Source organism: Cygnus atratus, chromosome 1, assembly GCF_013377495.2.
Source record: "Cygnus atratus isolate AKBS03 ecotype Queensland, Australia chromosome 1, CAtr_DNAZoo_HiC_assembly, whole genome shotgun sequence".
Lineage (NCBI taxonomy): Eukaryota > Metazoa > Chordata > Aves > Anseriformes > Anatidae > Cygnus > Cygnus atratus.
Window position 1 is genome coordinate 13,006,739 of NC_066362.1, and position 21,721 is coordinate 13,028,459.

The 21,721-nt window shown below is 41.3% G+C and overlaps 2 protein-coding genes across 5 annotated transcripts in view; one reads left to right on the forward strand and one right to left on the reverse strand.

Moving 5' to 3' along the window:
- The window catches only part of GSAP (gamma-secretase activating protein), a 49,075-nt gene extending 30,899 nt beyond the window's left edge, over positions 1 to 18,176 (forward strand). For 2 of the 4 annotated variants that reach the window (XM_050708137.1, XM_035549554.2), the window contains 11 exons: positions 339 to 397; positions 817 to 848; positions 2,511 to 2,572; positions 4,410 to 4,505; positions 9,033 to 9,103; positions 9,675 to 9,769; positions 11,108 to 11,227; positions 12,479 to 12,540; positions 14,456 to 14,560; positions 14,716 to 14,809; positions 15,846 to 17,387. In XM_050708137.1, the coding sequence (XP_050564094.1) occupies positions 339 to 397; positions 817 to 848; positions 2,511 to 2,572; positions 4,410 to 4,505; positions 9,033 to 9,103; positions 9,675 to 9,769; positions 11,108 to 11,227; positions 12,479 to 12,540; positions 14,456 to 14,560; positions 14,716 to 14,809; positions 15,846 to 15,946 (897 nt within the window). In that variant the 3' untranslated portion in view covers positions 15,947 to 17,387. Of the gene's footprint in view, positions 1 to 338; positions 398 to 816; positions 849 to 2,510; positions 2,573 to 4,409; positions 4,506 to 9,032; positions 9,104 to 9,674; positions 9,770 to 11,107; positions 11,228 to 12,478; positions 12,541 to 14,455; positions 14,561 to 14,715; positions 14,810 to 15,845 lie in introns of all 4 variants that reach the window. The other 2 variants (XM_035549553.2, XM_050708136.1) reach the window with 2 other exon arrangements.
- The window catches only part of CCDC146 (coiled-coil domain containing 146), a 78,123-nt gene continuing 74,052 nt past the window's right edge, over positions 17,651 to 21,721 (reverse strand). The window contains exons 17-19 of the mRNA XM_035549309.2: positions 20,753 to 20,890; positions 19,080 to 19,328; positions 17,651 to 17,854 (exon numbers count right to left, since the gene is read on the reverse strand). Of these exons, the coding sequence (XP_035405202.2) occupies positions 17,651 to 17,854; positions 19,080 to 19,328; positions 20,753 to 20,890 (591 nt within the window). The remainder of the gene's footprint in view (positions 17,855 to 19,079; positions 19,329 to 20,752; positions 20,891 to 21,721) is intronic.

Below are 21,721 nucleotides of genomic sequence, written 5' to 3' on the forward strand. Positions count from 1 at the left end.
ATGGAAGGGTTAGGTTTTTTGTTATTGGGAAAAAGAAACGGGAATCAGATTATGAGAAGTGCAAAGACTTGCAATCATTTATTTATGAGGTGATTGCCTGTAAGTCTTACTCTTTGCAAATAATGTGAGAAACTAAACATAAACAGAGTTTGCATGTACCTGTATTGTCACATAGGCTAGATGTTTGTGTCTGCGGGCGTGGGGAGTTGGGAGGTCGTTTGAAGCCTCACTGAGCATTATTTCAATTCAAAGTGAAAGCCAATTTCAGTTCTCATGTGTGTTTTATCTGGAAACATTATTTGTTTTATTCATTTTGGGATTTTTATTTCTTCATAAAGCAGAAAGAAGAGAGAAGAACCACAACATATTTGAGGAATATTTTTGAAAACGCCAAAAAGTAGGTACCATTTTCTATTATATTTACCCTTTCTTACTTTGTTCAAGAATGTTGAAGGATTTAAATGATTTAAAGGATTGTTTAAATAACCAGTCAGGTAAATAATTGGATGTCTTGCTCTAAAGAAGAGTATCTGGCTGAAAATCAGTTACGGCAATCCTTGTAATCACTACAGCATGATGTGAAATATCCAGGCCTGTAGAGCTAGGTAATTTATGGTAAACATAAGTTATTCTTGTGCAAACCAGACATACAGTTCTCTTTATCCTAATCTTTACTAAATATTGTCACATGTACGCTTTTTGGATTTCTTTAGCTGCCTTTGAAAGACCAAAGGGTTGTTTCATCTTTTTAATGTCCTTACGAAACCCTTTAGACTAATGGTTACGAAACAAGCTGATTTTTGTTTCAAACCACAGGGTGCTTTCTCATCTGGACACTTGGGACTCTGGTAAGTAAAACTTTTGTTGATGTAGGCCTCAGCTGTAAGGTTGGTTAGAACATTTCAATCTAGCTGTTGATGGCTGAAAAATAAATTGCTGTGTGCGTTTCCAGCATTGAAAAGTTTGAGGCATTAAGATGAGTTTTTAATTTAGAGGAAAACTTGATAGTAGTGATGGGGTTTTATACTGACAAGGAAACCTTTGAAAATAAAGTTCCTCCTTCACAGTGGATCTAGCGTAACATAAGCAGTAAATGTTTGTCTGCCTGAGGATTTCTTCTCCGGGATCTTTCTTGTGGAGCAGGATATTACTGTTGTCTTGCCCACTTAAAGCTGCCTTTGCAAAACAGAACTTGTGTACAGCAGGAAATTATGACTGGTGAAAATCAGTGTGGAGAATGCAGGCATGTAATGAATTTCCCTAGGTCAGGAACACCTGAGATCTTAAGTGATGTTCAGTTCCTCACACAAATAAGTAAAACTGAATTTGTTTAAGCAAATTATGTTTTTGTTGTTCTCACATCACTGTCTTTCTATGTCCCCTGCCACTGTGTGCTATGAAATGATGCTGATCTGAGTGTTGATCACACTTTTGGGTGCAAATTGTTGCAAAGAACTTTCAGCGTGTTCATTTCCAGCCCCTAACACAGGTCATTCATACCACTGCTGGTTTTTGCAGTGGGCTCTGATTTTTAGGACCTTCTATCAACTCTGGTAGCCTCGGGTTCAAACTACTGGCATGTTTTCCAAAGATCCTTATTGACAAAGATGCAACTGTTCTTATAGAATTTATAGGTAGCTGCTGGCAAGTAACAAACATCAATGTAGTGTGTCTATCCCGTAGATCTTCCTTCACGTCCTTTAAAAATCAAGCAACAAAAGGTTTTTTTTTTGTGCTGCTAAGTGATGAAGTAAATATGTTTCGAGGTGAGCAGAGATGGTTGGAAAGTAATTTGTAAAAATGTAGCTGCTTTGTACAATACTGACTTGATTTTGTGGTATGCGATGAAATACAAGTTTTTCTTCCTTTGCTCTTAGTAGACAAGAAGCACTGATTAGGAAATAGAGGGTATTAAGTTTCAGTAGATACTATAGGCTCCTTCCATGTAGTTGGAGAATTGTGTTCCTTTACTCAGCGGTCTGCAAGGCTCGGAACACAAGCAGCCAGACCATGGGAGAAAACCAGGGAATTGCAAAGTGACTCTGGTGTATCTACTTTGTGTCTGTCCATCTCCTTAGAAAAACTGTGCAGCTGTTTTGGCTTTTGTTTGTAAATGACAAGATCTAAACAGTGTATGCATTTGCACTTGCATTACCAGGAGGTTTTCCAAGCCTTTTTCCTTTACCAAATCACCACAATATGATATCTCTCCCTTAAGCAACAAAGAAAAGAGTAATGCAATGAAGTGTAAAACTATGTGACAGGCTTGCGTTCCTCTGTGCTCGATGTTGAGCACTTGAGGCAAGGATGGTAGGTAAAGAGTTATTTTCCTTTCCTCAGTTCTCTCTTACGCAGTCCTTGATTCTGCCACTCAGTTCTGTAGGCGAGTAGATAGAACCACAGCCTCTGTTTGTTTATGCATGTTTCTCAGTGCTTTTGAAGTTGGTTGAAATTTTGTGATGTTTTTATAGTTTAATGTCCCCGAATGACTCTTGTTCTGTTTATTTCAGAGGAAAGGCTAGTACCTCTCTTTCAAGAAGATGATCAGCAGCAGCAGTTACTAATGGGACTGGTACGTGCTTTTGTTACAGTGTGCACTAGGGGACGCACAACCTCAACAAATGTAAAGAGTAAGATTGTCAGTTCCAGGGCTTGGTGCTCACTAAGAGTAGCTGTGGGACACATTTGGTATTTCCTAGTTCTGGAATTCATGGTCATGATGTCTCAATATCATCTTAATAGGTCATGATATCATAAAGCATGGGGGAAAAACAACAATGGAAAGTTGATTTCTCAAAGAGATTTTCCCCAATACAAATTTTCTTTAGCTAGAAGTTTACTCAGTTCTCCTTGAACTTCATCTGTCAGCTATTTTGGGGCTACTTTACATCCTTAAAGTACATTTGAGTGAATTCCCCACTTGCAGTTTCCCTCAAAAGGATGACAGATTTTTTTGCTTCTCAATTTAACATCTTTTTACTGTCTCCTTTTCCTTCTACTTGTTGTGGTTTAATGAAGCAGGCAGCTAAACACAACACAGCCACTCGCTCGCTTTCTCCTTCAGCAATTTCTGCAACCTGTCATAAAGAACTACATGCAGCAGTCCGGAGTATCCTTTTGGCCAAGAGGCTTTAACCGCTTGGCTTGATTGCAGTGCATGTTTCGCATCCATGGATAATCTGTGCAGTAGTGTCCATGGTCAAGTCCACCCCGATCAGAGCCCACATCTCCATCTACAAGTTAACTCTCTCCCAGCCAAAACCATGACACTACCTTCCTGCTAGGACTGCTGCGGCCATTCTGAGGCCGCTTCTTCTTTTGCTTTTTTCTCCCCTGAGGATCTCTCCTAAGGATCTACCATCCTTATGCTTCTGGGTAGTAAATCCTATCTTAAATCCCTACCTGTCCTTCCTCAATCTAAATACACATCTTCTCTTATCTCTCGTTCTCTTGATGTTAGATCCAAATAAAACTCTTCAGCTTGCATTGGAAGGTCTCAGCACTGCCTCTGTGAAGAGTGTATCAACACTGTCCTGTCTGTCCAAATCTAAGGCAAGTTCTCACTCTTTGCAGTCATGCTGTCTTGTTTCCAAGTGCTGCCTCACGTCCTCTGAAATTTCTTTATATTTTTTTCCTCAAGATTATTCAGACAGATCCAAAAAAGCAGATCACCGCTGTCCTTTGTGTGTGCTTTCCTACCACCTATATTTCTGCCATGTCTTGACACACGGAGACTAATCATTTTATAAACTACTAAAACCAGAGATTTTATTTGCATCAGCTTTTCTCTGAGCCTGGCCTCTTCTTGGCAAAGGACCAGGATGGGCCTAATAGTAAACAAGCTACATGAGGTCAGAGAATATTTCAGAAAGGAGAAGGTATAGGTAGTGGTATGGCCTGTATGATAACGAGCATCTGATTTTAAAAACATGACAATGAATATTTACCTGAAGTTGCCATTACTCAGATTCTCAGGTTCTTGGCTACTAGCACAAATTGGACTTGTGCTAGCTTTCTGTGTTATAAAAACCTTCAGGTTTATTTGATGTAATAACTACTTATAGTTTCAAAAATCAGTGTTTGTGTTAAAATCCTTCCTTCACCCCCATTCTCACTTGGTTTGACCCAGAGAGATTTAAGACTTGTAAGACTTTTCTCTTCAACATTCTTGACAGTATAACGTAGCACTCTTTTTGCTGAATTTATGCCAAGTAACCATTTTGAATATTCAGATCTGCTGTTGACTTTGGCAAGCTTGTGTGGTAGCTTGGGGTCTCAGTCTGAACTGGAATTTTGTAATGGGGAGAAAGTTGTACTAAAGCCTGTTGATCAGGCCCTGCATGTTGTGGGGCTTTTGCATCCTTTTGAAGAGACCACAAGGACACTGAACTGTTGGCTTTTTTTTCTAGATGGTTGCTCAGCTAAAGGATCACCTCATGAGACATCTACAGTATGTAGGAAAAAAGAAGATTGACCAAATAGTTCTGGATTATGTTGCAAACCTGGTTAGTTCGATTTCACAGTTGCCGTTGTGAGCAAGCGTGTATTACTGGGGATGAAGGGAGGGCTGGATATGTGCTGTGTGTACCTAGTGTATTTTTGGTGGGAGGAAGTTCTTGTTTAAGCTGTTGAATCATATTTTTCTGCTTAATGTCCGTATTGATAAAGCGAATAATACTTAAGTAATATTAAAGAGAGTTGTATTGGGCGCTCAGAATAGTGAAGAAACAGTTTTGTTTACAGCTTGTAGAAATATGATCTACTCCCAGAGTTAAAATCTGAACTCATCCAGAAAGTTGAAAGAATGGCCTTTGGTTCCTGTGGAATACATTGCTGCGTGCTTTGAATAATGCAAGCGCCAGCAGGCGGAATAGGAACTGAGAAAAACAATTTCAGTCCAATAAATATAGCATGAGAGTAAATCATCACTACTCCTACAAATGGACTTTAATAGGCTTTTTGTGAGTGTAACAGAAGACAGACTTTTGCCTGAATCCATATGAATTACAGCGAAATCTTTCCTTCCAAATTCTTCCTTTTCTGTCTTTGATCATCTTAAAAGAAGCATAAAAAAACCTGTTGTCCATAGGAATTATTACACCTGGTTTTGTCTGTCTCAACATCAAATCCTTTAAATGCAGAGAGCACAAGAGCTCGCATAGCAGCTAGTAAGTCATGTTCTTTGTCTTTTTGCTAGCCTTGTCACCAGATTCAGTAGAACTTGGTCCATGCAGCTCTTGGGTTCCAGAATCTCCCTGCAATGCTATTTCCTACATACAGAAATCTCAGGAAGCTTTCCTGAGGCTACCGGTGTCTGCATGTTTTCTCAAGTCTCCTGCAAATCAGTTGTGCTGTTGATGTTACAGAGTTCTGTGAGCCACTGCAACTTCTGCTGGGGTTACTGACTTCTATATTCAGGCCTCCTTCTGTAGCTTGACAGATAGTTTCACTGTTAATCACCAGACTGTTTCCCTGTCTTTATAGGAAGGAAAGAAAAACTAGTGGCTGACTTAAGTAGGAACAGTACAGAGTGAACCAAAGCTTCGTAGCTGATAACAGTACTGAAAGAAGCAGAACTGGAGTGTTTGTTTTGCTTTCATACGTTTTCTAGTTATCATTTGTTCATTCCTAATATAAACTAAGATTAAAAAAAAAATACTAGAACACCTCGGCAGCCTTGATCTGCAAGACAAAATTATCGTAGGCTGAATCTTGCAGTCAAAACAAATCTCAGCCCTTCCCACCCCCACCATGAGTAAAACTTTAGGATTAATACAGTTTTTTCTTTTAAACTTCACTAAAAACAAGAATTCTCTCAACTCCGTTTACAGACTTATTATTCTTGGAAAAGGTGCTATAAACAAAGATCATAAGTCTCTAAAAATTACTTCAGCTCTTTGGCTGGCACATGTTGCTAGGTGCTGTTTGGAAATCTTTAGAAACCATTTTATTGTTAGACTTGGGTCTCCCCTCATCCCAGCTAGAAACTCTCACATCCTAAACTGTTCTATATCCCAAATCTTTGGAAGTTCTTTGGGGAAATTGTTTTGATTCTTCCAACAGTTTTCTGTAGCACATCAGCAATGTGTAGCTGAGCTAAAGAAGCTAATGGAACAGGAAGAGGCTTGAAAAATATTTTGCTTGTCTATCTGTTTTCTCAAAACATTGTGATGTTTTATTACATTCAGAAGCAATGGAGTAATGGAGTAATAGGGTGTTGTGGGACGTAGTCATTGTACAAATCAATTGAGGTTTTACGTTAGAGCAGCCAAGCCATGGGAGCATTAACAGTTTATCTTAAAACAGCATAGTAGTGGTTGGTTGCTATCAGAGAACTGTGCGTAGCAGTATGCAGAGTACTGGGAGGTAATGTTAATGAACTGCCTCGGTGCTAATTCCCTTTCTACAGAGCCTGAAAATACCTGGTTACCAGTTCATATGCCACCTAGCCTCTAGTATGTGTATGTGCATATTCTGTCCCACCTCCCTCTCCCCTATGGTCGCTTTATCTTAGTAACTCTGTTTCTTTTACTCTTCCCATTTCAGTGAGTCAGGGAAAGGGAGAAATGACAGAAGCAGCTCGCCATCTGCTGCCCCAGCAGTGAGTGGAAGAGGAGACAGAGACAACAGGCAGCCTGTTGGCACAGGGAAAAGACAGATCAGAGTAAACTTGAAGTTTCTCTGAAAGTCACTGTGGTGGCTGCACCTTTTTGGTAGATAACTAGCCACAGACATCAGGTGTGTTCTCAACTGCAGAGGAATAGAAAAAATACACCACTTGGATTTGAGTTTTCTCTGAAGAAGGGTGACTGAAAACTGCAGGACTTACTCCGTTTTCTCCTTTGCTCCTGGTGCTTTTCTTTGGTTGCTTCTGTGTCTCTTTTCTTTAGAAACAGCCATAGGAGTTGAGGACTTCTGGTTCCAAATGACCTTAGTGAAACTTCAGTTTACTCAGCACCTTTGCATGAAAATGTACATTTCGAGACAGCAAGGTACTTTGCACATGGCAGCTTAGGCCCTGCCTTGCTGTTGATCGTGTTTTCTCTTGCTAGTTCTGAGTGCTCCGAGGGAAACGGATTCAGGTCCTCAACTGGAAGAAAAAACCTCCTGTTGTACCTTATTGTTAGGAAATGGAAGGTGGTTTTGCTGTGAAGGCACTGGTCTAGCTTTTCATTTGGTTCCACCAGAGACACGCTGCTAGCCTTGGGCAGGAAGCTGCCCGTGCTCCCCCTGTAAAAAAGATAACTCTGCCTTTCTCATGCATGTCGTCCTGTGGGTTGCATGCTGAAAGCTGTTTGGGAGATGACTTCTCTCCCTGTGTTTTCTCTGATGTCCATTGCGGCTGATCAGAGCGAGTTGTGCTGATGGTGTCATGTCACAAGCATGCCAGTATTTAAGTGCGTCGTAATAGTTAAGCTGACGATGGCTTAAGAAGTTGCTTTCTTATATACCCTGCAAAAGCCATGTAGTTGACTGTATTCTTAAGCAAAGAATACTGATTCCGGAGTATCATCCCTGTGAAAATGGTTTTGTTACATAAATAATGACAGGTGACTATGGGGTTTAAGAAGCTTCCCGTCACCTTGACACTGATCTTCAGCTCCAGCTGTAACTCCCCATGCAGAGGCCGTAACTGCACCCTGTGCTGGCCAGAGGTGAAAGCCATTTGGCAGCAGGTGTGGTTCTTGTGACCCTTCTCTGAAAACTGGAAATCACTCGTTTCCTGCAAAACGAGTGGAGAAAAGCTGCCCTTCTGCAGGGACATTAAATGGGAGCTTTCCGTGGCATTCAGAAGTAGGAGCATGGAAATGCTTAGGTGGTTATTCTGAGTCAGGTAGCTGCCTCAGCATCTGCTCTGCAAGGCTGGAGGAGGTTGTGAAGGGTGGAGGGAAAAGGTGTGAAGAGTTTTCTGGCCAGCCGTGCAGAGGAGAGCACTCAGCGTTAGTGACCGGTATTCCAGGTCTGACCCTTCCATAAGAACTTGTCTTCTGCGTCTGCTTTACCCTCTTGGTCAGAGCTGGGACAAGTTAGAGGTTAGGGTGGGTGGAGTCTACGGGGATTAAAAAGAGTGAGAGAGAGGATTCCTGGATTCTGGCCACCCTGGGGAGAGAGGGGGGCTTATTTCTTCTTGGGACACCTGTCTTGCAAAACAGGGATCGGGCTTGCTTCCTGAGAGTTTCCTGGGATTGATTAGTTAGGACACTTTGAGGCCCAGAGATAAAAGGCATAGAGGAAGCGTCTCCGTTCTGTAACTGAGATATGGAAGTGGTTACACATGACAGCAGTAAGGGGCTGGCTAGAGGAAGTTATTTCAACCTTTTCGTGCATGGTTTCTCTCTTACAGCTGCAAAAGCTTTGAAAGCCCAAGTGAGAACAGGGTTTGTGGCTTTTGTGTGCTGATAGTGTTTTGGAGGACAGCCTGGGAGCAAAAGGGAGCAAAAGGAAGCAACAGTGTGGGCCAAGAGATTATTTTAATTCACTGTAGACAAGAAGAAAACTCAGTAGAGACTCAGAGGCAGGGAGGCGTTTGCTTGTCTCATCTTTCCTCCTTGCCAGGGCTAGATTTATGATTTCTCCTGTAGACTTCTTTTTTCAAATATTCCACTGTCTCCAGCATGATCCAATTTTGTCTGGGCCCTGGGGACCTTTCCTTGCCAAATGCACAGTCACTTGGACACGCAGCTTTTGCTTTCAGGGCAAACAGATTTTTGAGAATTGTATGCAAGAGTGTGAGATCAGTTGATCGCTGAGAAGCACGATGTGTCGGGGTGCTGTGTGTCTTGCATAATGCTTGGATGAGTTGGGAGCACTTTAAACTTCTGGAATAGGGCAATCCAGTTACCGTTCAAATTTTAATCAATTGACCATTTTAAGCCCTGAGGAACAACAACAACAAAAAAAGATAAATGCTGAAATTTTAGTGGGAGGAGTGCAGTGATAAGTTTATAATCTAAAGTGGTGTGTGAAATAAATAAAGGCTAAGGACCTCCTGTACACAGTCTCCTAGAAATGTTCAATCTTTTTTGTTTTAGCTGAATCTGGTGCATCGAATAATGAAAGAAGTTTGGAAGAGATATCGGCTTCATTCCTACATCTTCTGCTTGTGAGCAAGTCGTTTCTTAAAAGTTTTCAGCTTGCCTTTTGAAATACGGGCATAATAATTTTGGTCTTCAGCAGTACTTGCCTGAACAGTCAGTCATACTGACGGTCACAGTAAGCACTGTCATTTATTCTTTTAATGATCCTGTTGGTCTTATCGAAGTCAACTCGAATATTAATCGTACAGGCAGTTTTATGGCTGGAGCTCAAAGCTGCTGAATTCAGAGCTCTCCAGCTGGGGTGTGGGCGTTGAGCATGTATGAAAGCCAGGTCGCTTACACCAGCGCTCAAAATACTTCACCTGCTGCTGTTGATACCAGGTACTGCTGAGAGACTTGCAGATACTCAGTAATGGGAGAAGGAGAAAGGGGGCATCACGGAGACTTTGTCTCTCAACACTTGGACGAAAATCTACTTCTGTTAGGTGACAGATGCCAAAGGAAGCAAGATGGCATCCCATGGTGGTTAACTGCTAATGCATAAATTCAGTTCACGTGCAGCACAACAGATTGACCGTGTTACCAGGAGAGTGGGGGTATTTCAGGTTCCTAATATCTTGCTATTTTGTTAAATAGTGACGAGAGAGGAAGTGCAGCAGAGTTTGCTGTGTTCCACATCATGAGTCGAATTCTAGAAGCCACAAATGGCATGTGCATGCCTTTACCACCTGGTAAGTCCTGTGTTTTGCTGATTTAGCCCCTGTGTGAGGCAAGCCGTGCTATGAATTCCTCCCAGGAGAGCTCTAGTTGTATGTGTGCCAGGTTTGCTTTGACAGTATTAAAATCTATTCAAGACAGTTACACATAACTTGGTGCAAGTGAAACGAAACAAAACCGGATAGTTACTACAAACAGAGACAAAACATCAGAGGCGTAGTTCTCCATTTTCAGCTTCCAGTGGAGCGCTTGGGCACAGCCCTAGCTTAGAACTAAGATTTAGGCTTCTTTCACTGTGACTTATTTATGTATTTATTTTAGGATAACTGGACTTAAGTGTCAAGAGCTACAAGGGAAAATCCTATCCTGGAGCAAAACCAGGGTGTTTTTTCCTTACGCTGTTGCTCTGCTATTATTCAATTTTATCCTGCCTTGCTGGAGGAGTTGATCTTGACTGTAGACTTCAGTTTCCTAGAGCTCCTCCTGATCACTTAGAGTCTTTTCAAAGCACTCGTTTATTTTTGTTAGGGAAAGACTTGTTAACACTGAATATTTAGGTTTTCTGTGGCTGAATTTGCCAACGCAGACAGGGAATTTACAGCCACGCTCTAGAATTAGACTGGATTTTAATCCTTTTAAGGATTAAAAGGATTAATTCTTCTAATGGCTCTTATAGAACGATTGAGCTTGCCGTCATGTTGTTAGCTGGAGGACCAAGGCCTAGCTGTAACTACAGAAAGGCAGAAACTGATAGGAGGGTGTTCTGAATTGGATCAGAAAAAAATACCCTACCATCTGTTTCTGCTTTCTGCTTCTGTTTGAACCTTTTTCTAGTTTGCATCTTTTGATATGTCTTCAATCTGTGAAGCTGGTTTTGGTGTACCTCAAACTTAGACCGTGTAGGGGCAAATGCTGCCATGTGATGGTGTCCTGCGGTGCAAGACCATCATCTGGCTGATACTCAGCGGGAAACTCAAGTCTTAACATGGCCTGTGGAAATGTGTGGGTGGCAGCCACATACAGAGCGTGGTGAAGCCTCAGATTTTGATTAACCAGGAGGAAAGGAGATAAAAGACAAATTAGTGGCACAATTTGGATATAAGCCAACAGCTCGGAGATACTTAGTGTCTGAAATGGCTGTTTTCAGTCCCCTCAGCTTTCTTCTTCCTGACAGGGTTGTTGTTGAGAGGACTTAGAGGATGCCTACGTGACTTTTGATTAACTGATTTCCTCACTAACTCCAAATGGTTAGAATTTAGGGGAGTGTTGGCTTTAGCTAGAGTAATGCTAGTCACTAGTACAAAGTTTTCTTTTTCAAAAGTTCCAAATGAGTTTGTCTCTTTCTTTCATAGGTTTTCACACACTGCACTTGGGGCTTGGTGTTCGATGTCTCCCTCTTCACACTCTCTTACACTATATCGACAATGGAGTTTTGCATTTGACAGAAACGTGTGTCAGGAAACTGCTGAAAGGTACGGTGAGTTTCTGATGGGGAGCGATGTCCTTGTGGCCATTCAGACTCAGGCACAGGACATACTGCCCAGGGGACTCGGCTCTTCTGCCAGCATGCTGTTACAGTCGAGGTGTAACTGATGGTGTTGCTCAGCTGAGAGGAGAAAATTCGGGCTCATACTGTACAATTGAGCTTTAGTGAAGTAGACAAAATATCTATTTGCGGAGAATTTGAGCTTTCCATTTTTCATCATTGGGACTTTTTAGAAAAGTGAATGCTAATGATCACACTGGAATTGGGGGGAGGTTCTGTGATTATCTATAAAAATGTACACCTACATGTAAGGATGTTAGTCTGCTCACCGGTGTCAGCTTTTGTTTTAATTAAGTTTGGAACAAGGTAGTCTTAGTACTGGGATTAACAAATAGGTAGAAACTCTGTGCTGGGAAGTAAAAATTCAAAATAAGCAAACAAAAACTTACCTGACCCAGCATCCCAGTATTTTTAGTAAATCATGAGTTTGTGTACTCCAAATATGATGTATTCTAAATGTATCGTTATGTTACCTAAGGGCAGGAGTTAAAACCAGTTCTGTCTGAACCTGTGTAGTCATCAGGAGTGGATCCTGTGCTGTTTGTGCCTTTTCCTCTCAGCAGGAGCTGAGCAGCCTGTTTCCACAGAGGCGGCTTAGGGAAGGAACTAGGATACGTGCACTGGGAATGATCGAGGTCTGAGGCTTTGGAACAAAATGGGGAGTGGGACAAATTAGCAGCTGTAGGCACAGTTAGGATTACACACATTAATCAACTTGTCTAGGTAAGAAGGAAGGAAGAGAGAACTGTAGCATGTTTCCTGAGCTACAGGAGCGCTGTGATAGGACTCTACAGCAGTAATGCATTTCATCACAGCTGCAGCCATGTTCTCTTGTGATGTACTGCTTCTCCTGTGTTAAGAGAAAGGACACGATGTTTGTATTAGTCTATGCTTGGTTTTGATAAGTTAATATTAAAAACGTGGGCAGATCTACTTAGTGAAAACATGTTTGAATTACTGTACAAATTACTACCTAAAATGAAGTTATATACAAATACACAGAAAAGCGTTTCTATAAACTGAATCAATGTAAATAACTCTCCTACTAACCCTCGTGTAAAACGAAAATTTTCGTTTCATTATGGAGATACTTCTTCAGAATGTCTTCAGTGGAAGTTGAAAGTTTTAGTTGTGTGTTTGCCACTGAAGGGGTTGGTATTTTTCCTTTTGCTTGTAGATCTGGATGACACTGAGAAGAATGAAAAGCTGAAGTTCAGTATTGTGACGAGGCTTCCTGAGGTACCTTTGGATGTTATTTCTTGGAATTTGGGAGTGGTACAAACTTGCTCCCTGTGCATAGGATCAAGCCAACAAAAGACTTAACTGCCATTCAAGCAGGGCATAGAAATAACCCAAACCTCCAAAGTTTCTCCATCTGCTGCTCATAACTTGTAGGGTACCATGACAACTTAAATTATAGATCTGTCTGTAGTGTTTTGCAGTGACCCTGCGAGAATGAAATTGACAAGACGGGTGCTGTTCTGCTTGAGTGCTCATCTGCATAAAGCAATAAGAGTTTTATGGGGTTTAGAGGGGGGTTCTGGATTTTTAATTTTTTTTTTTTAGTATCCACAAATGTTTTCTCACTTGTGACCTCTTCATCTGTATTTGGTTTATTCATTTTATCAAATACGTTTAAAATTTGGTACAGTAAAAGCTGTTAAATCTGATCCCACCACAACCCTGCAATGATTAAATTACAAGATTTCCCCCTCTGTGAAATCCCTCAGCCTCACCCATGCAGCATGTGACTTGTTTGGGCACATGCTGGAACTTGCTGTTGGTGCTTCTTTGAAAGTTACACCAGAAGAGGAGATGGCCTCCCTCTTTTCCCCTTCTGCTGTTAGTGCACAACGCAGTACTGCAGAGGAAGTGCAACATCTGTGAGCAGAGAAAAACCAGGGATTCCCCTCTGGGAGTGCCTTTCTGTAGAACAGGCTTTTCTCAACATAAGCTGCTTATTGTTTGTCCGTTATGGACTCTTACGTATGGTTCAAATGGCCAGAAGTGCTGCTTCAGTTTTCCCCTAACAAGGGCTTCTTTATTTGGCAGCAGTTTTGAGAAGGGGTAGGGAAGGAGGGCTCCACAACATGTGCTTTGTCCTCTCTCTTGTTTTGGGCCCGGGTTAGCGAGTTGAGGTCATGTGGGGGCCTCTGAGCTGTCAGCCCCTGGCCTGGTGGGTGGGGAACACCACTGAACCGTGCTGAGTGCTGTAGGGAACGTGGACTGCCAGCTACACGCAGTAGGCTCAGTGCCTTATTGTGTCTATTTAGAGCTTTGGGAAAAAATGCAGAGAATGGTTTGTTTGCCCAAAAGGACACTTTTGGGGTGACTCGGACTATTTTGAGTTCAGGTTACGTTCACTAGATGACTTCAGAAGCAAGTATTTAAGCAACATGGAAACCCTGCAGAATTTCCTAAATGAACTCTTTCAGTGGTCTGTATTTCATTACAACTGAAAGTGAGAGAGAAATGGATCTAGACTGGGAGAACAGCGGGAGGAGCCAATTTCACAGCGTTCATATTTGCTTGCTTATTGGTTAGGATCGGAAGCTTTGAGAGACTTCAATTAGAATGTCTTTTGCCTTTGGGAATGTGAATCAATTTTACCGTTTCCCAGGACAGTGCCCTAAATAATGGGATGTAAAATCTGTTCCTAGTATCTCCTTGTTGGCATTCTGCTTTTGTAAGCTTTCTTCCACTGAGCCTGTGAGAAGCCCTGTTCTGACCAGAGCATTAATAAACGGGGCGTCTTTGCTATTCTTTGGGAGAAGAATGAGTCTAAACCAGAGTCGGGGTAAAGGATAAATGGTCATTTTAAGCCTCAGTTGATGCTTAAGTACACGTGCAAAGTGGGGCAGAGTTAATGGGACGGAATGATTGACTGAAACTTACTGAGTAGCTCAGTGGGCACTGAATAGCAAGGATTTGATTGTTTCCCACATTCTAGGAGCGTATTGTAAGCTCTTAGCTACTGGCTATGAAAGGGTGGCTCCGTGGATAAAAACGATGACATCTTACCTTCTGTCATCAGTGTCTAAAAGCAAAGTAGTCTGTTGTACAGCCTGGATTTCTTGATTTTTTTCTCCCTTTTTCCCCGCTAAGTTTCCACAGTAATGTTTTATGTTTTCAATTTTTGGTTTTTGCTTACTAGGCTCTTGGTCAAAAGGTCCGTCAGTTGTGGAATCATCCAATAAATGCGAATTTCATTGCACGGAAATATGTGAAACTTCTGCTTGAGAGGCTAGGGAATAGGCAGGTAAGAGCACATAATCCCTTTTTTCTTTATCTTTTTGCTCTGACAGCGTTGAGATTCCTGACCTTGCTGTCAACCATATCGCACTGAAGGTAATGCTGAAACTTGGTACTGTGCAACTGTGTGAACTGATCCGAAATGTTCTCCCTTACTTACAGTGTAGCAGGCCTATCTCCGAGAGACTCCCGGTCCCTGTAGAGTTTTTGCCACTTAACTACCTGACTAGCATGCTGGCAGAGATAGAGAATCAAGGTAACTTTAATTCTGTACCTTGGAAGACCAGTAAGTGTTACTCTTTGCTCACACTCAGCTATATCTTGACAATATAGAAATAGCCGGGTTGTAAAACTCCAGTGCTGTCTGGACATGCAGGTTTGGGTTTCTTTTTGCCGATGGGAATTGTCAGAGCACTTGATCACTGCGCATCTTTTCATCCAAATCCTCCACGTGTTGAATCCAGTTGGCAAACTGGCGCACGGAGTGGTAGGAGGTGTTACTCTGTGCCCGAATGGGGAGAAAGGCTCGTGCGTTATGTACACAGTGTGGTGGCTAAAGCACTGCTTTTCAGCCAGTAAGCAGGGGAAGCAGGGGCAGCCTCAGATCGTCCACCTCAGGAAAGGGCATTCAGATCACTCAGGTGCTCTGAAGTAACAGGCATCTCAAAGCTGTTCCTTTTGGTGAAATAAGATTCAGAGTGGTTAGGGCACATGCTTCATACAAGGAAACCTAAGCATCCAAAGACTTTGAATTCCACTGAAAAAGCAAGATGCATAAGGGAAGCGTTACGCTGTGTAGCGTTATTGGCCATGCCTTTACCGCTAAACAAATTCAAGTCATGATAAGGACCTGAGTGCTAAAATAGAATTGCCCTAGTATGGATATCATCCCATTTAGGAAGGAAAAAGGAGTTAAACCATGTAGATGCATATGAGGATGTGCCCTGATCTATTTTATGTCCTACATTGGACTACAAACATTGCCACTGTGCCTAAATCTTGTTTCGGATCTCCAGTGTAGAACTTGTATGGAAATCCCTAGCAGCCTCCAGTGAAGGTCTAGCTTTCCTCCGTACGGGATATTATGTACTTGTATCCCACTAACAGGAAAGTTTCTGCCATGGGTCAGCATCCAGACAGCTGCACTGAAAGCTGTTTAGTGTAAACAAAACCACAGTTCCACCTAATACTTACCTTTTGTTATTGTAGGCCAAGATATTTAATAGACTGCGGGACTTGGTGTACAAGAACACAGTTTGACAAATACTAACTTTCTTATGGTGTTCTTCTAGGTGTGCATCCGTATGAAAAACAAGATCATGTTAACGTAAGGTTTGTGGAGGAAGCAGCGCTGAAACACACTATGATGCTTCTGGGCCTCAAATATTCCTGAAATAGCTTTCTTCAACAGCACGTTAACTGCGGGACTCAGAAGCATTTCACACAGAAGTGTGCGACCCATTGTTTGTTCTTTCTTTTTAATTTAAATGTCATGTTGTTTGCCAAATAATCTGCAGGTTTGGGTAGCCACCGTTACTGACAGAAGCTACTCAAAGCAGCATTTGGTCCAATGTATTAAGGCTGAGAGTACTGACTTCTAGATAAATCCTAGAGAAATGCACCTGACGCAAACCCAGGTTTCTAATATGTCTGTGGTTTTGGGTCTGAAGCGGTCAAATAGGTGGAACTAGTGGGTATCAGAGCATGCTGTGGAAATTGATGTTAAAATAGTTAGTAGACAGTGATAAGAAAGACAATGCTGAAAAAGGTAGTCCAGTTGTATAGTAACAAGAAGTTGACCGCTCTTTCTCATTCAGATTAATGAGAGCGTTTCCTGGTGTGATTTTTGTAAAATAGGTACGGATAACAAAGGAGAAATGAGTCTTTGTATATAATGCATCCATAATAATGTATTCATTCCTTGGGGTGGTCAGGTAAGGGCTTCTGCCTCTGGAGTTGGATTCTAAAATATTTGTTTTTATAATTAGCACAAAACGTAATCTCCTTAAAATGTGTGTGACGGGGTTTGTTGTTGTTTTTTAAGATGTGTATAATATATTGAATGCAATACAGGGCAAGAAAAAAATTCCTCGGAAACTTGCCTTCACAGCAGCTTGGACAGAGTTTTATGTAATTCTTTCCTTCCAACTTCTAGTGCTACAGTTCAAACCTCAGCTTCAAAAAGCACTGATGGAGGTTTCCTCCTCTTTTTCAATTTTTTTATACATAACTGAACCAGGTTTGGGTTGCCTCTTTTGTTGTTTTGTTTTAGTTTTGAACTGTGACATTAATTTCAAGTAGTAATAGTGGTTTGGTATGCAGAGAAAATCTTCAGTTCCCACGTGGGATTTCTGCAGTCTGCATTGGATTGAAAAACAACTGGATCAAAGCTTCAAACTATTGAACTAGTGAAACTCATTGACAATTCAATAGATTTTGGAGGTTTTCACTAACGTCCTCTGATACTTTGGGTAGTTTCCTCTTTACTATAAGGAATAGTTGTAAATACCAGTTGTATAAAAAGATCCAGTTCTCAGAAGGGTTCAATACACACTTCTGTCTCAGCAGGTTTTCGTGGTCATTCCCTTGTCATTGCCATTACTGGAGGAAATGTTACAGCTTTCTCAGTAACTCCACGGAGGGAAGGAATATTTTTCTCAATATAATTATTCTTTTTTTAGCAATCCCAGGCTGCAGAAAGCTCTGGTGTGTTTGTATAAGATGTGGGGACTTTGTTCATGTGATATTAATAACTAGAGAAGATTTTCTAGCTTTTTTTTAATGAAATGTGCTGTAATAAATAATCAGATGCAATAAAATTACACTTTTTTTTCCCCAGGTGAATTGTGATGATTGGTTATTCTTCTTAACATTTAAAATACTGCACTGCATTTGGCATACCAGGCTCCTCCTAGCCATAAGGAAGGAATTCGTATCACTGAATGTTCAGCCATGCTTCTGCCACTAAGTACTACTTTGTTTGCAGTATGGAGTTTGGCTAAACACTAATGGACGTTACTTCAGTGTAGTGTAAATGCTGTTGATTTGTGAGATTCAGCCACTGGTAATGGCCTCTCTTGCTCCAGATGCTGTCTTTTCAGATTTCAATTGGCTTTACAATTGGTTTTCTGAAGTGTCTCATGTTCGAGCCAGGTTCGCTTGGCTTGAAAGGAGCCAGAGCGCCGTAGGGCCGTGGCAATGGGAGGCTGTATTCATCGTTCGGGATGTAGGCAGTTGGGCGCTGTTCAGCTGTCGTGTGGACACAGCCAGGCACTGCAGCTTGTTCCTCTTCTGCAGCCTGCTGGAAAAGAAACACGTTTTGTTCACATGGTGCTTACATGTTTTAAAAATGCCATCAGTACTCTTCTGAGCTCAAATACAGAATGCCCAACAAAGAAATACTGTTAGTCTAATCCTTAGGAAACACAGGTGACTGTTAGTTGTTCACTGAAAACAAGCATGATTTATTGACCATGTAGATGGGAGCTTGTCCTTTTATTAAATAATGTATAGTTTGAACGTGTCATGCTTTTATTATTGAGAAGACAGGTTAAATTAACATAAAAAAATGTAGAAATATGCAGAAATTGCAGATATGCAAAATATGCAAAAATGCAGACAGACATATGTAGAATATGTAGAAATATCTCAGGAACAAGATAGTTCTGATGCTTCAAAACCTAGGCCGTATTTATGCTGACAGTAGCTGTTCTTGAAAACTGTCACTGCAGCAAGATTTTATCCACAGCACTGAAAGGAAACTGAGTCATAGCAGGAGGAGAAGTGTTAATGACAGAGGTTTCTTATTCTAAACCAGTTTTACTGCAGCAATTCTGCGTGACTTTGGGTTCTTTAAATGTATGCACTGTGTATTCCTCTCCCAGCTATGTGCTCCTTTCAGATTTCCTTGGAGTGATCGAATGACGGATCCATATAGCAAAGCTCACTTCCTACCTGCAGGAGGTTCCTCAGTTATACACATCTCAGTTGTTGGTGGCAGTCTAAACTAAAGAGATCTCAACTGCAGCCAGCAGGGTAGAATTGGAAGTACTATTTGATATGCTGCCCAGTCTGATTTCTTGCTACTTCTGATGTTTGCTGCATCTGGTATGTGGAGGATGCTAAGCTTAGTTCTGAACCTCAAGCCCTACCTTTTGGGGCTTTACATCAAGTTGAAAGCAGTACTTCACTGATGGCTATCTTATCCATTGTCCCAAACCATTGTCACATAAATCACTCTAATAATTGAAGATAGGTCTTCCTTTGAGTGTAACGTATTCTCCCCTTAAGGTTTGATGACCAGTTCTAAGTGGTGTGCCAGACTGTAGTTGTAATTGCACAAATCCACAGGGTGCTTCTTTTGTAGTTGCCCCTGTCTGTCATCATCTGCACCAGCCCCTGGAGCTCTGTGGTTGTCAGCACACAGCTATGTAGGGAGTTAACACAGACAGCTCTATCAGAAAGACGAGCTAGAGCAGTGAAAGAGGAGAAGCTGAAGATCTGGCTGTAACAGAGCAAAAACTTACTCTAGCTCTGGCTTCAGCTGCTTCTTTATACACCTTCTCATTGCGTAAAATCTTCAACCATTCAATTTCTGTCTCTTTAGGAGGAGGAAGGCCTTGATCTATCCTTGCTGAAACAGTCATCAAAAATTGTTCTTTGTCTCTCATTTCCTGCTGGAGTTTAATGGCAAGTGCTTGCTTCATGGATAACTCTGCAACAAGAGCCATCATCTTCTGGGTTCTGTCTTTAATCTTCTTCTGTAATTCACTAATCTGGAATAAGTGACAATTATATTTTAGGTCTTCCCCTTAGACACTTACTGGATGTGACACTTCAGTAAGTATAAGGTACATGAAAACAAGTCAAACTTGACTCTGTTTCCAAAAAACCCCAGTTCTATACTTAAAGAGAACTTAGTGAAACAGTATGTGTTTGTTTCCTGTGTACACCCTGAGCCATAGAAACCTGCACCATAAAAAGTCCCATTTACTCCAGTATAAGTTACGAGAAAGCGTGTTTGTAATTGTAATCTGCCCTTTTCAGCTGAATGCCAGAACTTCCATTTACCTCAAAGGCAGATAAAAAAAAAAAAAAAAACTAGATTCTGATTGAGCTTGTGCACAATTAACTTTTTATTAAGAGGTGTAAGAAGTCTGATCCCTACAGGATAATTCAGTGATAATGTGGACACAGCTGTGCTGTGGGTTGTTAAGTTATCCTTAGCAGAGCAATGGACAGAAAAGGAACGAGATGGGAATCCTTGATTCGGACTGGAGGTGAGTTTAAATTAAAAAAAAAAAAAAAAAAAGCACAAAACGAAATAAAAAGAACAAAAAAAACCCTCAGAATATTCTTCTTAAAGTGACTGGTAGAGTATTGGGAGGGCCAGAGCAACTAAACTTTTGTCACACTGCCATTTTTGCAGTAATTTATTAGCCAGTGGCCATAATTTCACAAAGACAAATATCAGCCATGTTATTTCCCTTTCTGTAGAAAATGAAAGATTTGCTCTAAAGATGTGTTTTGGTTTAAGCCTCTCCCAGTGCCAAACCTAATAACTAAGAAAAAAAAAGTCAACCTTGTTTTACATTAATTACACCACTTTTTCATTGAGCTCTGCTCTATTTTTTGTTAAGGAGGTGGAGTGAGAGGATTTTTGCTCTTCCCAAATAACGCTACAGGCAACTAAAAGGAAATAGCTATCACTATGTGAAAGTAACTGCACTGAAAATTGTAATTCTTTCCCATGTGGTCCTCCTTATTTAGGTAACAAAAACTGTGATCCAGTTACCACATTTATCTTTTTTGTGTTGGAGGCAATGTGGGACTTACCTGGCTTTTCCCTTTTTTTTTGTTCACTGCCAATGTGTCTGTTATGGAAAGACAGTTAAGTAAACATTGAAGAGGAGGATTCTTCCAAGTTTGCAAGCATTCAACCTGAGAAATAACTAATATATTTTGGTGCAACATCTATTTATGATGCAACTTTCTTTCTAAAAGAAACATTCCCCAATGCTGTTGCTAGGCCCCCATTACTGTTATTACCAAATGTCTAATTTTTTACGACTAACGTAGGATTTGCCTATCAATAATTCCAGCCACTAGTTTGGTAATTTGCAAGCAAGTCATCTTACCTCTTGCCCAGATATTTTGTTTCATGTAGGCCAGCAAGCAGAGCATGCAATCCCCTTCTTACCCTTGTTGCTAATAGCAGCGTGTGGTGCTGCCCGTTTGCTGCTGTGGCGCGGATTCTGGCTGTTAGCTGGGAAACGTGGTCATAGAGAAAATCCGTCTCCAGCAGCCTCTCCTCCTTCTGTACCAGCTCTACCTCTAGCTGCAGCGAGAGGGAATACACACAACACGGGTAAGCGGCAGGGGAAGGTGCAGCAGGAGGTGTTCTTGGGGGTTGGTTGGAGAGAGTTGACAGCTCCTGAACTAATACCAGTGAACAGCCATGTTTTTCGCCAGTCATTTTCCCAAAATTTTCACCCTTTCTACCAAATACCAGGAAAAAAATTAAATTTGTTCTTCTCAGTCTTCCGGATCTCCCATATCTGGCTGGGCCCCTTTGGTGGACTGGGGCTTACACTGGCAATATTACTGCCTTGCCATGATTTTCCTGAGAACAATGATTATTTTTTTCTAGTGATTTTTTTTTAACTTCTGGTTCCTTGAGTTATGTCATAAAGAGAAAAGCTTCAGCTCTTGCTTGAAATAATTTTTCACCCCTGCTGCTAAAAAAAAATATAATAAAATGTGAGCTCCAAAGCCTAAAAAAAATCATGTGCAACTAAAAGGACTTTAAAAACATGAGTAAATTGAAAGAGAGCATTTAAATCTATCTCACAAGTTCAAGAAGGCCAACTTTGTGATGCGTGGGGTTGGTGCAAGAGGCTGTGTTCCAGCGTCCTTGGCTATGCAGAGGTTCCTCCTCTGCTAAACACTGTGTGGAAGTAAAGCAAAATGTTCAGGCAATTCAGGGGATAACAAGGTGTGTTTGTGCTAAATCATTACCAAGTGAGCCTCAAAAGGTGGATATAGATGAGTATTGCACCACGCTTCCACGTGCTCCTGGAATACAGCTCCATGTGAATTACCAAGTACGGGGTGGGGGAGTTTTTCCCCTATAAATGGGATAAATAACACTAAGCGTGTAACGGTTGCT